This window comes from Chlamydotis macqueenii, chromosome 5 (genome assembly GCF_036417535.1).
Source record: "Chlamydotis macqueenii isolate bChlMac1 chromosome 5, bChlMac1.mat, whole genome shotgun sequence".
NCBI classification, from domain to species: domain Eukaryota; kingdom Metazoa; phylum Chordata; class Aves; order Otidiformes; family Otididae; genus Chlamydotis; species Chlamydotis macqueenii.
The window spans coordinates 24462205-24476354 of record NC_141560.1 but is presented as its reverse complement, the minus strand read 5'-3'; the positions used below and the strand labels follow the sequence as shown (position 1 = coordinate 24476354).

General features: G+C 44.0%; 1 protein-coding gene across 1 annotated transcript in view; it reads left to right on the top strand.

Annotated features, from left to right (window-relative positions):
* Positions 1–14150, top strand: part of NRXN3 (neurexin 3) — a 1051320-nt gene that overhangs the window by 78593 nt on the left and 958577 nt on the right. The window contains exon 3 of the mRNA XM_086748180.1: positions 10599–10616. Within this exon, the coding sequence (XP_086604306.1) occupies positions 10599–10616 (18 nt within the window). The remainder of the gene's footprint in view (positions 1–10598; positions 10617–14150) is intronic.

Genomic DNA, 14150 nt, shown 5'->3' with positions numbered 1-14150 from the left:
CTTGAATACTCCTTGTCTTCCGCAAGGCTCCCAATACAGAACTGAGTTACAAATTAATCCTGTCTCTATCCTGTAATAAACCTAGATTTGACTCTATATTAGCTATAATCAGTATTAAGAAAAAAGGTGGGAGTTTTGTTTCCCCTCCCTCCCTGGTTTTTTCAAGAAGAGATGTATAATCTCAGAAATTTTAGAGCTGTGTGTAACATTGTGTAAGTTGGATTCAGTGGTGAAATACTAATAATTCTACTTAGTCCTTCCAACAAAGAGGTACCATGATACTGATGATACAGTATCTGGGCTACTGGGTGGAGCCTGCCAGAGGTCTCTTTTAATGTGGAGAATGCCACCTCTCGATTTCTATGTGACATCTGTGTGCCTTGCAGATGGATGCACTATGCCATTCCTGTCTTGGGATGCTGCGATGCGGCACAGGAGTGTTAGCATATGGCACTAATAGGTGCCAGGTGTAACCGGGCAAAGGAGTATTCCTTGCCCTCCAAGGCTGCACAAGCTGCTGCTTCTTCAGAGCTCAGGTGGTGGCCTCTGAGGCTAGTGGTACGAGATGTCCTCCTGGTTGTGGCCTGGCACCCAGGCCTGCTGTGAGCAGGGAAGGGCTCAGATCACAGAGCTCAACCAGTGGAGCAGCATCTCTCTTCCTGCCTCATGTAAGATTAGGTTGGCAGCAGAAGTGGGGATGGGGAGTTTTCCTCCTTGCAGTTTTCCGCCTTGTTTTGCAGCCTCTGACCCTTTCCAGAGCAGGCTGAGTAGGAGTAAGCAATGCTGACAATGAGAGTTAGGTGGGTTTGGAGCAAGGTCCCCCTTTCTCTCCCTCCACCCTTGCTTGACTAGGCTAGTCACAGCCTTCTATGGCTCCAGTTCTGTTTCTTCAGATTGCTCTGAGGGGAATATTAGCATCCTCTAATAACTCTGTCAGACTTATCGAGGGATTTGTTTTATTAATTCCAAGACTGGGTACAGCAAATAGATTATAGCTTGGGCCACTTCATAGGCTTAGTGAGCCCTTTCTGTGCTTACTTATCACTTTATTTTCCAAATCTCCTTGTGTTAACTCCTTTTTCTGTTCTTTGTGTTACTATTTATTGAATATCCTCAGTGCTGTATATGTCACAGGGAATATGCCCGAAGTTCGTTCCCATCCATCATTTTTTGGATGATAAGAGAGAAATGGAGGCAGCACAATTTGCAATGGATTTGGGGGTAGTAAATGCCTTTGGTAGCTGTCATGGTGATGGTCTAAGAACAAGACAAAGCTGAAAATGCTCAGCATGTGTGCAGGTTCTTGCTCAATAGGAGGAGAGGTGCCCTCTTTCTGTGGCATATGGTTGGTAATGACCTGGTTTCCAGTCTCTGTGTCAGTCTTGCAGGTGATGCAGACAGAGGTGAAACACCATGGGCCTGATTTCAGTACTTTGAGCAGATAGCAGAGTGCCTGCAGTGAAACTAATTTTAGCTTCTTGGGTCACATGGCTAGCTCACTATAGTGTAAGCCACGAGATTACTCAAAAATAGGTTAATTTCTTGTGGTGGTCAGCATTGGAAAGTTCAATGTTGTGCATCATAATCAGCAAGCTCCCTATTGTCTTTATAACCTGATAACCTTCTAGCATTATTGCTTTTGCAGGATCTGAGAAGTAGCTATGTTGGTGAATCCAGGGAAGGCCTTCCTCATGGAGAGGGGTCTTTTGTTTAGGGAGATCCGTCCAGTTCCCATCCCTTCCTGATGCCCAAATCAATTAAAATAGGAAGGCTGTTGGAGATAAATTTGCTCCTGTATCCTGAAGATCTGTTGTGTGAGTCACCTCCAGCTTGCAAGGACATCTCTTGCTATGATATAATGCAGCCACTGAAGTGTCACATTGTTTGATCCTTGTTAAAGTCAAGAGAAATTTGTCTTGTAATGGGAAGCTAGTTTCAACTGTAGTTAGAACATGAAGAAGCAGCTGTCCATGGGAATGTAACTCTTGCAAGTAGTTTTTGAAAGGCTTTGCAAAGGTTGAGGCTCTCTCACCTTGGAGGGAAATCTGAATGAGAGTAGGAGTTTCCAGCCATGTCTGCATGGCGGCAGGTACAGAGATGCCTAGGTAATATTATAGAAGTGTGAAAAAAACAGGCAGAAGTATAAGCAATGTATGCTTTTAGGAAGTCATAGGTTCTTGTTTCATCCAAGGTTGGAGGGAAAGAGAAATCATCTTCCTCTTTTTACCACTGAGGATAACCTATGAAAATACAAACCCAACTTTCTATGTAATTCTGCCACTGCTCCTGATACATGAATGGTGTATAAATAGTGGTCCCAAATATTGTAGCTAAAGGCAGGAAAGTTATTTTATCATCTTTTTTTTCTGTGAGTAGCCACTTAGGTGGAAAAAGCTTTGGCACTTCTAGTACATAACATAATGAACCATGTGGCGACTTTTGCTGTTTTCATGGAACACTGAATGACAAATCGTAGTGTTTGTGGAGGAGACTATCTTCTGCACATGCCTAACTTGGGCACACGCCATGGGAGTGTCCATGTTTTTCTAGAACATGCTTTGTTTGTGCTCTGGTATTTATTCCTCCTTCACAGGAGCTATAGGTTGTTCTTGCTCCCCGTGTTGCAAGTGAATTCTTGGGCAGATGAGCGTTCTTTATAGGGCTGTGTACATCATACTGCTAAACAGAAAGAGAAGAGAGGGGGTCTGGGTCTGAACCAGGCCCTGGTGAGGAGCAAGGATCTCCAGAGAGGTAGAGTGCTCTTAGGCTGATTTGTTCAAACACAATCTGTATTTCTTATTCATAAACTTGTCAGCCTGTGTTTCTGACAAGAGTAATAGCTTTGTCCTCATTGGATTTTTGGCCAGACTGAGTCGTGCTGTATGCCCCTAGGGGAGGGACAGGCTTCTGATGGGTTTAGACCTGTGCTAAAATACAGTAGTTGCACAAATGGCCTGGTACAACTAATGCTAAGATAAAATTCAAAACTAGTCCTGCTCTAGATAACTTAGTTATCTTGAAACTGTAGGCACAGAATGGCTGTCATGTGCAGAGGGTCATCATGGACCGTCGCTCTTCAGTTTAGAAAAGAAGCAGCTAAAGCAGGAGGTGAGGCAGATAGTTGTAATCAGGAGTGCTGTGGTGATGCTGAATAGAGAATGATTATTCTTAATCTTTTATAAAGCAACAGGTAAGGGATGCCCGATGTGATATATTTAGCTGCAGATTTTAAAGAAACAAACAAAAATAGTGTTTCACCCTGCACCAATTCTACTTCCAGAAGACACCAGACAAATTCAAGGAGGGAAGAGGCCATCAAGGCTGTTAAACATTTTGATCATAATGCAACTTTCACCAGTCTTTCTCATTGCTGGAAACTGTTAATAAGGGTAGTGTGATTTTTCTCAGTTCCTTTGACTCTTTCCCAAGTACTTGCTCTTGGTTGCTGTCAGAGGCTTGGCCTTGGTGTCTGCCCTGCTCCGTTACTGAAGCTCTTCAGTTCTGATGCCTGGCAGCTGTTACTGATGGGATTGTCTGGGGAGAATGTGTTTTGAATTAGAATAATAAAATCGTAGAAAATGGGATTGGGAAAGGTCTCAAGGGCCAACTAGTCTTTCCAAGATAAGATCAGGTGTATCTGAAAAATTAATGAGAAATACTTATCTAGCCTTTTTTTAACAGTCTCCAATGCTAGTGGATAACTCCCAGTAGCCAAGCTGTTCTAGAGCCTCAGTACCCTATAGCTACCAAATTTTTCTAACATTAAACCAAAATTTCCCTTTCTGCATCATAAGTTTCTTTTCATTCTCTCTATGGTAAGTACAGAGGACACTTTGTTTTTTACTGCTTGCGTCTACCCTTCAGAAGTTATAGAATTGTGTGTCTTTGTGTGCTTCACAAGACTGTGGACACAACTGGCTGAATGGAGATGTATGGAGGTGCTGTAGAAAATAGCAGGGAGCAAATCCTCTGTTTCCTCCAATGCCCAGGCACCTAGGATGAAGTAGAAAGAAGCTTCATCCTGGAGTGCTCAGGCAATGTATCTAGGCAGTTTAAGTGAAGATCAACAGATTGTTTGGAGGGCACTAACTAATTAAATTCCAATTGGATTTTTTGCTAGCAATAGGCTACGGAACTATTGGCTTTTTCCCCAGCAATGTAGCCAGGGCTCAGAGGAATGTACATGAGCGTATTTGTTGGGATGTGTGGGAGGAGATGGTGCTTCACTGAAAGCCATGAAATCAGCAAGCAGCTTTATCTAAGAATAGTAATGATACAGAGTTAATTAGAGGGGTTATTATGAATACATTTCTCTAAATTTTTTTTTTTTTTGTTACTTTTCTACTCTTGCTGGAGCTAAGTAACTCTATGCACTGGTTTCTGAAAGCAGCAGGCATACTTAATATTTATCTATATCATGTTGATATGAAAGCAAACTGATAGTTGCTTGCAAATCTCTCCCCAGCTAGCTGTAGTGTACACTCTGCCTGAGTACCTTGGTTGCCTGAGAGGAGAAAGCTTGGCCCCTTGAGGTAAACGGTCTGTTTTCTTTAGTAGATATAGGACCCACTCAAACTTCATACTCTTTAGAGGGTGAAATACTCAGGCACGTGTCAGCCAACCTCACATTTGACTCTATGGAGAGGGCAGGCTGCCAACAGCAGTAGTGCAAATGGTGTGGAAAAGAGCACTGGAGGCATCAAATCACTGATAATCATTCAGATAAGATATCAGATCAAATCCCTTCACCTCATTTAAATCAGAAGTGCTTTAAAATCACGACACTTTTAGTAGAATGAGCCAAGTTGGAGTAAGGTTTCATTGTGCCTCTTTAAGTAGTTCTTGTTGTTCTAACTCTGACTTGCTAAACTACTTTATGGCATTCCTATAAGCTGTTAAACATCTGTGTCTTTCACTTCAGAGCTGGCTGCATTTCAGTACTGGATGAATGATTCCTATATTCAGAGCTAATAAGTGCTTTGGGATCCCAAGTATTAGCTCTTTGCACAGTACCACAAATGTCTGAATTCTATGCAATGTATCAAGTGAGTACTATTCCCAAGAGACTAAAGCCTAAGAGATCCCATAGGACAAAGGACACAGAGAAATGTAATTGATTGTAATGAATTTGTTTGTGTATGTGTCACCACTTGTCTCTACTGAATAAAATCAGAAGTGTTCAACACTCCATTAACACAAATTACAGGGTCCTATTCTTCTGGAGTGAGACAATAAGGCCTACACCTGCTAGTACTGTGAAGTTCTTCATGAGCCCAGTGTGCAGCTCAGTGACAGACATCATAGGCTCAAGTGGTCTTGGATTTGTTTCAGTATCCTAAACATTTAGCAAATTAAATAGAATTGGTCAAATTTATTTCTGTGGCAATTCCATTGGAATCAGTGGAAAGATATCAGGAATTGAGTCTATTACCAGAGTAAGACAAAATATGTAAAGTAGTTATGAGGGATGAAATCATGACACTATCAAAGTAACTGTCAAGTCTTTTATTAATTTAATGGAGCTAAGATTTTAACTTAGTTAACCATAAATACAACAATCTTAAAGGTGTCTGTCTCCTGTGTGAGCATGGACACTACAAGGATGTTGTGCTAATGCTTGGGATTGATCTCATTACAGAGCCCATCTTTACCCAAGCAAATTGTTTTTGGAAGCTGTTTATACAGTGTCAATGCTATTTCTTTTTAAGTTTCTTTTTAAGTTTCTTCCAGTTGGCTTTGAACCACTGTTTTCTGAAGAGAAAGACATGGAGTCCATCCAGTTTTGCACCAACAACATTGGTGTCCGACAGCTTGGAATAGGACGTGAAGTAGGACCACATATTTACCTTTACTTTAACAGACCAGGTTAGGATGGTATGAGACCATTTGTCAAGTCAGCATCTGGAATTAACACTTTGATGAAGTGTCAAATTGATGACGACTTTGCTCATTGCAGTTTAAGGGGTTTCCAGCTCAGCCAAAATGAGCTTCATCCTGTTGTTAAAATGTTGCATCAGAGCTCAGTTGAGAGGAAATCACCCAGTTCTGAGTCACCAGCATCTCTTACTACCACACCACAGGAGTCCAGGCTGGCTCATCACATATCTTCTGAATAATTTCACAGGCTGCCATAAATGCATCAATCTATGATCTCTGAACTGTATTAGTCAAAGGAAGTGACTGAGAGTTCCCAACCAGTCATGCTTCTGCCAGTGAAATTGTACCTATATCCATTTTCTGTACTTGCAGCATGATGACAGCCAAATGTGCTTTAGAAAAGGGTTTTTTAGGTATTTGGCAAGTGAGTGAGTTTCAGAATGAGATCATTTTTCTGTCTAAAGGCAGGATCTCCTCTTATTTGGGAGTGGATCTCCTATGACAAAAAGATGCCTCTAAGTCATATAACTTTCACGCTCCACCTCTCCTCAGTTTCTACCTGCTCCCCAGTCCTCTCCCCACGCTAGCGTTCAGAGAGAGGGTAACCAGGGAGCCCTGGAGGGGGATGCTGGAGAGCTTGAGGGACTCGTAGTACAAGACAGTGCTATTCTCTTCTAGGTGCTCATTTCCACTTAGCCTAGGATGCTCCTGCCTGACAGCTGGTTTGTGATGTGTGAATTCAGTCAGTGGCTCTCAGTTTGGCTGGCAGAAGATTGATGTCCACAGCCCATCAAAGGGGCAGGATACTCTCCATTGAATGGACCATGAAGATGGGAGTGAAAGCAGGTCAGTTCAGGTCAAGGTGGTGTGTACTGGTATGGCTGGTGTGCATAGAAAGTCTGTGCTGTCCTTGTCTTCCAGTTGGAAAGAGAAGTGGACTCTCGTGACACCTTCCCTTATGGCTAAACTTTTTGTTAAAAATTTTAGAATTAAAAATACCTCAGATGTTTCCTCTACAGGCACAGGAATGATCTGAACTATAATAATGTTTGCTTTGTTCCTCCCTCTCCCCTTCATCCTTCTCCTTCCCCTTCCACCCCACCCAGATGGCTGGGGCTGCACCAGACAAAGGCAGCAGCCCTGCTGATCCCTCTTTTAACCCAGCTACCAGCATCAAAGGACAAAAGCAGACAACACCGGCTTGCGGCTCAGGCCTTTACAAAGGCACGATAAACGGACTCTTGTGTATAGTATAAAGCAAACTCTGCCTTGTCTTTTGTTAAGAGGCAGAGACCTTTCTGTGTTTGAAGTACTCTGAGCTGGAGAAATTGGAGAAACCTCCTTCTGCATGGCACTAAGTCCCATGGTCACTGGGCTTGTCGTTAGCCATGGGTTCTGCATGCTCCCTGTTTCGTTGAGGAGTGCTGTAGCTCCTTTGTCCCTGTGGCAGGTAGGAGGTCCCTGTAGGGGGAGGAAGGTAGTGCTGTTCGAAGAGGAAGGGAGTGGGGACCTGTTTTAAACAGTGCTTTTGAAAGCAAACCAGAAAAACAGGAAGATAATTTAAGAGAACATATCTCAGATGATAGGGGCTGAAGCTGTAATTCAGCTCCCCAAATCTGGTCACTCTGTGTATTTGCCATCTCTATCTTCTACCTTCCTTGAGGCATTAGATTTCTTCTAATAGTGGAGCCACCAGCCATAAGGTACTGCATCAGAGGTTTCCTATTGACGGTCCCTTTTGTCGATATACGCAACCACAGTTTTAATTATGCACCACAGTGGAGTGGTGCAACATGCTGCGGAGGTGTTACGGGGTTTCCTGTGAGAACTTGCATGGCAATTTCAATTGCATGCCACAGTGGTATTTATTGTAGGGGTTTTTTTTGTGAGGACTGATTGTCTGTATGCCATTTTTGTCTTTGTGAAGAAAGCAGCACTTTCTTATATGTATTTTAAAATAAAAACCAAACACTTTTACCATTTGACAATCAGCATTTGCCAGCAGATACCACATGGGGGGGTGTCTGCAATACAAGAAACACTCTTTGTATTTGATATGGGAAGTAACACTAATGACCTAGGCTGTCACGTAAGTAAATACTGCAGAAGTGTCTGAGATGCAAGCACTTACTTTTCTGATGCAACTGGTGTATACAGAAATTATGTTGGGTGCCGACTTTCCTAAAAAGATAGAGGAAAAAGAAAGCTGAGAGTAAAACTAGTCAGGATCAGGGATGGCTGCTCTTAGGGTCATCGGAACAGAAAATATGGGTAAATGGAAATCCCCTCGCTGTCTGCCCCCTGTTACCTGCCATTGAGAAACTACATTTTAGAGATGCTTGTGTAGCTCTTAACACTTCATTGTTCCCCTTTTTAACAGCTTCATGACCTGTTTAATTCACGCACAGTTAAATAAGTATTATTTCAAGCAGTGTATCAGTTACAGCCCACTGCCTCTTCTCTTATTTGCTTAATATGTTTATCCCTTGCTTACTCTTGGTTAGCTCTTTCCATTGGCTTTTCTGATCCTGTCTGATCCCTAAACAGTCCGCAGATTTCCTCCTGGAGCACAGACCCCCTGGTGAGGCTGCCTGCTGTTCTCAGGCCCTGGAGAGAGCCCAGGCTGCAGCCGTGCCTGCTCCTTTGTCAGGTGTACAGGGAGGCTGAGAGGGCAACATGGGTCTAGATCTTTGTATCTGCTTAGAATAGGCTTTGGGACAGCTAATGTATTATCAGAAACATTTGCAGTACTTTACGGTGCTCCCTTCTTCCTCTTCTGAAATGTGTGATCATCTTCTCTGACTGCCACTGATTTTTCCCAAGCAGCATCTCAATTCAAGTCCTAGCTGTGGGCCTGTAAATTCTTTGGCATCATGCTCACATTCTGCAGCAGTGTTTAAGGGTCTGCTCCTTCCTTCTGCCCCTGCTCTCATCTCCTTTTGCCTTCCATCCTCAGTGCATGCATTGCTGCCTGACACTTGTTTTCTTTTCCTACCTAGAAATAATTACTTTCAGACAAACTTTCAGTGCTAAGTGTCCTTCCAGGCTTGCATGCCAAGACACCAATTCTTAGATACAATTACGTGTTAAGAAGGGAAAGGCAACAAATAACACTCATCAGATCTGACATATATGTTTAGTAGAAGCTATGGAAATTAAATAAGTTGATGCAACAGTCCTTCCCCTCTTTGTGCATTGTTTTATTTGGGTTATTACCTCCTTAGGGAAGGATGGCTTGATATCTGTGTGATGTACCACAGGGACTTTTCCTCAAGTGATTCTGGAGCCCTTACAAAGTGATAAACAAAAAGCAACATGCTCGGGAATCACTCAGTCACCACTGAAATGCAAGTGTCTCGGCAAGACAAGTGGCACCAATTTCACAGCAACACAGTTGGTTTGGACAGGAGGGGGCAATACTGATGGAAATGGGAGGGGATATTTGGAGCAGGAGAATACATTCTTAGACCTTGGTGTGTAGCCAAAGTACCCAGCATGTCATGCTCCTAGGCTTGTGGCAGAAGTGTTCTGGGACCTGGAGTAGTCCAAATTGTTAATGTATTGCTTTGAAGTCCTGAAAGATGATACCTGCAGCAGCACAACTCCTGGGCAAGGTACAGGCCTCTCGGTAAGAATGCCAGCTGTGCACCTGACCCCACTGTTTTCTCAAGCAAGTTCAATGTTTGCTTTGGAGGGCTGCCTTGGAAGGAAAATACTGATTTAGTCTTAATCCCATGAGATTTCAGGGGTTCCTCCCACATGGTGTTATGACAAGTGTAACTATTCAGAGCTAGACTAAACTGGGAATACTAAAAAAGTTTTAAGAGGCATTTTTTAAAATTATGTTCTCTGGGGTTGATGGGCTCTGCCCAAAACAGACACCACATTCAAAGACATGCCTTTTCTGTGACTGATACTATCCCTTACATAGTCTTGCTCCTCTCCTTTTTAAAGGACTAATTTATTCTGGGATTTATGTGATTGATTCTGAAAAGTGATCTTATGTCACAAAGAGAAAAAATACTGAATGATGTTTGGTCTGAATTCAGCGTTTTGTAAAAAGTCAACAAGCAGGACATGCAAACCTCTGGCAGTCCTTCTACCCCACCCACACTGCTGTCTGCAATGAAGGATGTTGTTTTGGGAATGATGGGCAGGAAGAATGAAAAGGAATGGGCTCTTTTCTAGACTTTGGGACTATGTTGAGTGTCTCACACCTGGTCATAAATTCACATGGCCCCTCGTAAAAGGGGAGCAGGTTCTTTCCTTTCTTCTGAAAACTTGCTTGAATTTATGTGCAATAGAAACCTACTGCAGGCAGGTTTTTCTCTTGGTTTTTGTTTTTTGTTTTTTGGTTTTTTTTCTTTCTTTTGCATTTGTGTGTGAAAAACAGTAGAATATTTTAACCAATATTCTTACAGGAACTGACGTGGCTTGGTGCTATCTGATTCCAGGAACTCTCTCTCCGGACAGATATGATGGTGGATTGACTTTTACATGCACAGTGGAGAGGGAGCCAGTGCCTCCTCCCTTGCATGGCTGGGTGCTTGACTGCAGATGGGTGGCCTTCAAACAAACCTAATTACTTCTGGTTTTGCATGAAATTGATTTCCATGCAAGGAAGCTGAGTTGCTGTGTGCATCTCTAATGGCTTATCTCTCTTCTCTCTCCCTCTCTCTTTCCTTTTCTCCCTTCTGCTTACCATGAAAACACCTCGACAGATGTCAATCAAATTCCAGGTAAGTGTTGCCTGTGCTGAGCTGAAAGGCTACCCTTTAGGGAGTGGTGGTGGGCAGTTACCAGGGGAAGAAATCTCACCTTGCTTCCTGAGAGCATACAGAACAAATTTTCATACTGGACATCACAGGGTCTGGATTGCAAGGAGGTCTTTTCTAAAAGGAGGGCTTCATGGTAGCAAATGTCACAAACTTCCCTCTTCAGAGATTACATTGTGTTGGTCAGTTAAAGGGATGTTTTCTGAATGAAAATTAAATTTAAAATGGTCGCTTGTATTGCTAATGACCTGGCACTGAACACTGTGTTATATACAGTTTATTTCTGATGCATCTGTGCGTAGTCTGGCATATAAATCTAGTTCAGTCATTTTCCCTCTCCTCCTGCAGTCTACTCCACTTGCTGGTCCCACTGATAACCTGTTGAGTTTCTTTTCCACTAACAAAGGACTTTTATATTGGCTTTTTTTTTTTATTTTAGGTTTTAAAAACCAGTGAGTTTGTTTCTGTCTGAATGTGAATGTGGGATCTTATTTAGATATCAAAACTTTAATTCCCTCCAGGGCACGAATGATTTATTTTAAAAGAAAAAAAAGAATGTGTGTTTCATGTGCATGTTTATTTAGAGAATTCTTCCACAAGGAAGTATCTTATCACAGAGAACTCCAGGCCTCGCTCCCCTGATTGCCCTCTCATTGCCAACAGGATCTTAGTCCCCCAACTTCGGCTACAAGGGTTGATCAAAGTAGACCACCTTATACTGCAGTCCACATCCTGTTGCCACTGAAACTTAAGAAATGAATTTTTACCTCTTGTTCAAGGAACTCCACCTCGTTTATCTTTATGTGAAATGGAAAGGAGAGCCCAGGGAAGCATCTGGCATTGTCCTGGCTGGGGTGGAATCCTGGGGGAGTTGAGACTCTTTTCCTTCTCAGCTTTCTGCATAGCTTTTGCTAAATCCCACCTGGACCTGGAATGAGTTCTCTGTTCAATTTACTTCTTTTCTACAGTTGAATAATCAGATTTTGTGAAATATTTCAGAGAGATACAGTGAGGACCAGCCACTTCGGTAGTCCCCTGCATATAGAATCATAGAATCACATGGTTGGATGGGACCTATAAGATCATCTAGTCCAACCGTCTTCCCACTACCATTGCTGCCACAGCTACTAAACCATATCCTGTAGCTTCTCATCAAGCCGCCTCTTGAACACTGCCAGGGACGGAGACTCCACCACCTCCCTGGGCAGGCCGTTCCAGTGCCTTACCACTCTTTGAGAGAAAAAGTTTTTCCTCAAGTCCAATCTAAACCTCCTCTGGTACAACTTGTGGCCATTTCCATATATAGCCTTTTGGCTTCTCTTGTCAGCCCCCTTTTGTTCTGCAGAGATCCTTTGCATTCTGTGCACATCTCAGCTGGCAGCAATGGGGATGAAAGTGGCCAAATGGCAAATGCTGCCTGGCATGCCTTGGAAAGAAAGGCTCTGTCAACCGTAACATTGAATCTTTTCAGTGACCCATAGGGCTGGACATGTACCTTCTCTGCCTCAGTCTGAGGTGTCCAGGAACTCCTGTCTCCTCTCATCTTGGCAGGATCTGACAGGACATACACCAAGGGCTCAGGGTCACAGGTCTCTCCACCACGTGCTGAAGCTGTTGGTGTCTGTGCAGAGAATAATGGTTGAATTCGGAAGGCGTAGCCTTGCTATGCTCCACCAGTACGACTAATAGAATTATAGAATGGTCTGTATTGGAAGGGATCTTAAAGATTATCTAGTTCCAGCTCTTCTGTCTTGGGCCACCCCTTCCTGGATCATCTGGTTCCAGCCCCACTTGCCACTAGACAAGCTCCATCCAGCCTGGCCTTGAACACTTCCAGGGATGGGGTATCCACAACTTCTCTGGGCAACCCATTCCCGTGCCTCACCACCCTCATAGTGAAGAATTTCTTCCTTATATCTTGTCTAAATCTAGCCTTTTCCAGTTTAAAGCTGTTACCCCTTGTCCTATTACTACATGTCCTTGTCAAAAGTCCCTCTCTGGTTTTCTTGTAGGCCCCCTTTATGTACTGAAAGGCTGCTAGAAGGTCTTTCTGGAGCCTTCTCCAGGCTGAACAAGCCCAGCTCTCTCAGCCTGTTCTCACAGGAGGGGTGTTCCAGCCCTCTGATCATCTTTGTGGCTCTCCTCTGGCCTTGATCCAACAAGTCCATGTCCGTCTTATGTTGGAGACTCCAGAGCTGGATGCAGTACTCAAGGTGGGGTCTCATGAGAGCGGAGAATCACCTCCCTCGACCTGCTGGCCATGCTCCTTTTGATGCAGCCCAGGATGCGGTTGGCCTTTCTAGGCTGTGAGCACACTTTACTGGGTCATGTTGAGCTTCTCATCCACCAGTACCCCCAAGTCCTTCTCCTCAGGGCTGCTCTTGATCCATTCTCTCCCCAGCCTGTATTTGTGCTTGGGATTGCCATGACCCATGTGCAGGACCTTGCGCTTCGTCTTGTTGAACTTCATGAGGTTTTCATGGGCCCACCTCTCTAGCCTGTCCAGGTTCCTCTGGATGGCATCCCTTCCATCTACTATGTCAACTGCACCACACAGCTTGGTGGTGGCAGCAAACTTGCTGAGGGTGTACTCTATCCCACTGTTCATGTTGCCGACAAAGGTGTTGACCCATGATACTATGCCACGAATGAGTGTTGCCTTAAACAACATCAGGGCTGTCTCCAAGGCCTGCACGGTGTGCAGGGACGATGACATCGCTAGTAGAGACACAAGCAGAAGTAACACAGCCAGGACAGGACGATGCTGCTGTTATTATGGGAACCCTGGATCAGTCCATCCTGCTCTTTCAGTGGAGTCTTCTGCCCCACTGCCCTCTTACTCTCATAACTTACATGCTTGGCCGAGCATTCTTTATTCTCCTCATTGCTCATACACATGTTCTTGTTCTCAGGACTGCTGTGCGCTTTCTCACATGGATTTCTAGTCACACATGAATGCTCTTTTCCATGTGCTCTTGCACTCCTCGGTACGTTTTCACTCTGACAGTTACCCACCCCTCATTATTGGGCTCTGTAGATGTTTACTCCTAGGCAGTCAGTTCCCTCTGCTCAGCTCCCTTGGGGAGGATGCTGGCATTGCTGTGTGACAGGGCTGCAGCGTAGACCACCGGGAGGGTTTGGGTGTGTGCTTCCCCTCTGCCTGGCTGCGCAGTGGCTTTCTCCCTGTTTGGCCATCCAGCTGTCTGTATTGTGAGGGCAGAGCCCTGGGCCCCTGTCAAAATGGCTACTTTAACCACCCACTGTTTGCAAGACAAATTAGGGACTTTATGAGCTGGTGGTAACTGTTTACCCGCGGGCAGCAGAAGGGCTCTAAAGAGCGCATTGATTAACTGAGTATTTTTTTATTGTGGAATAGACTCATTAGAACTAATTCTCCAGTGAGGGAAGGTAGCTGTACATAGGCTGGTGTGGCAGCAGTGAGGACCACAGCACACGGCTTTGCTGGGCACAGTTTCTGCAAGAAGCTGGTTTTGTTCA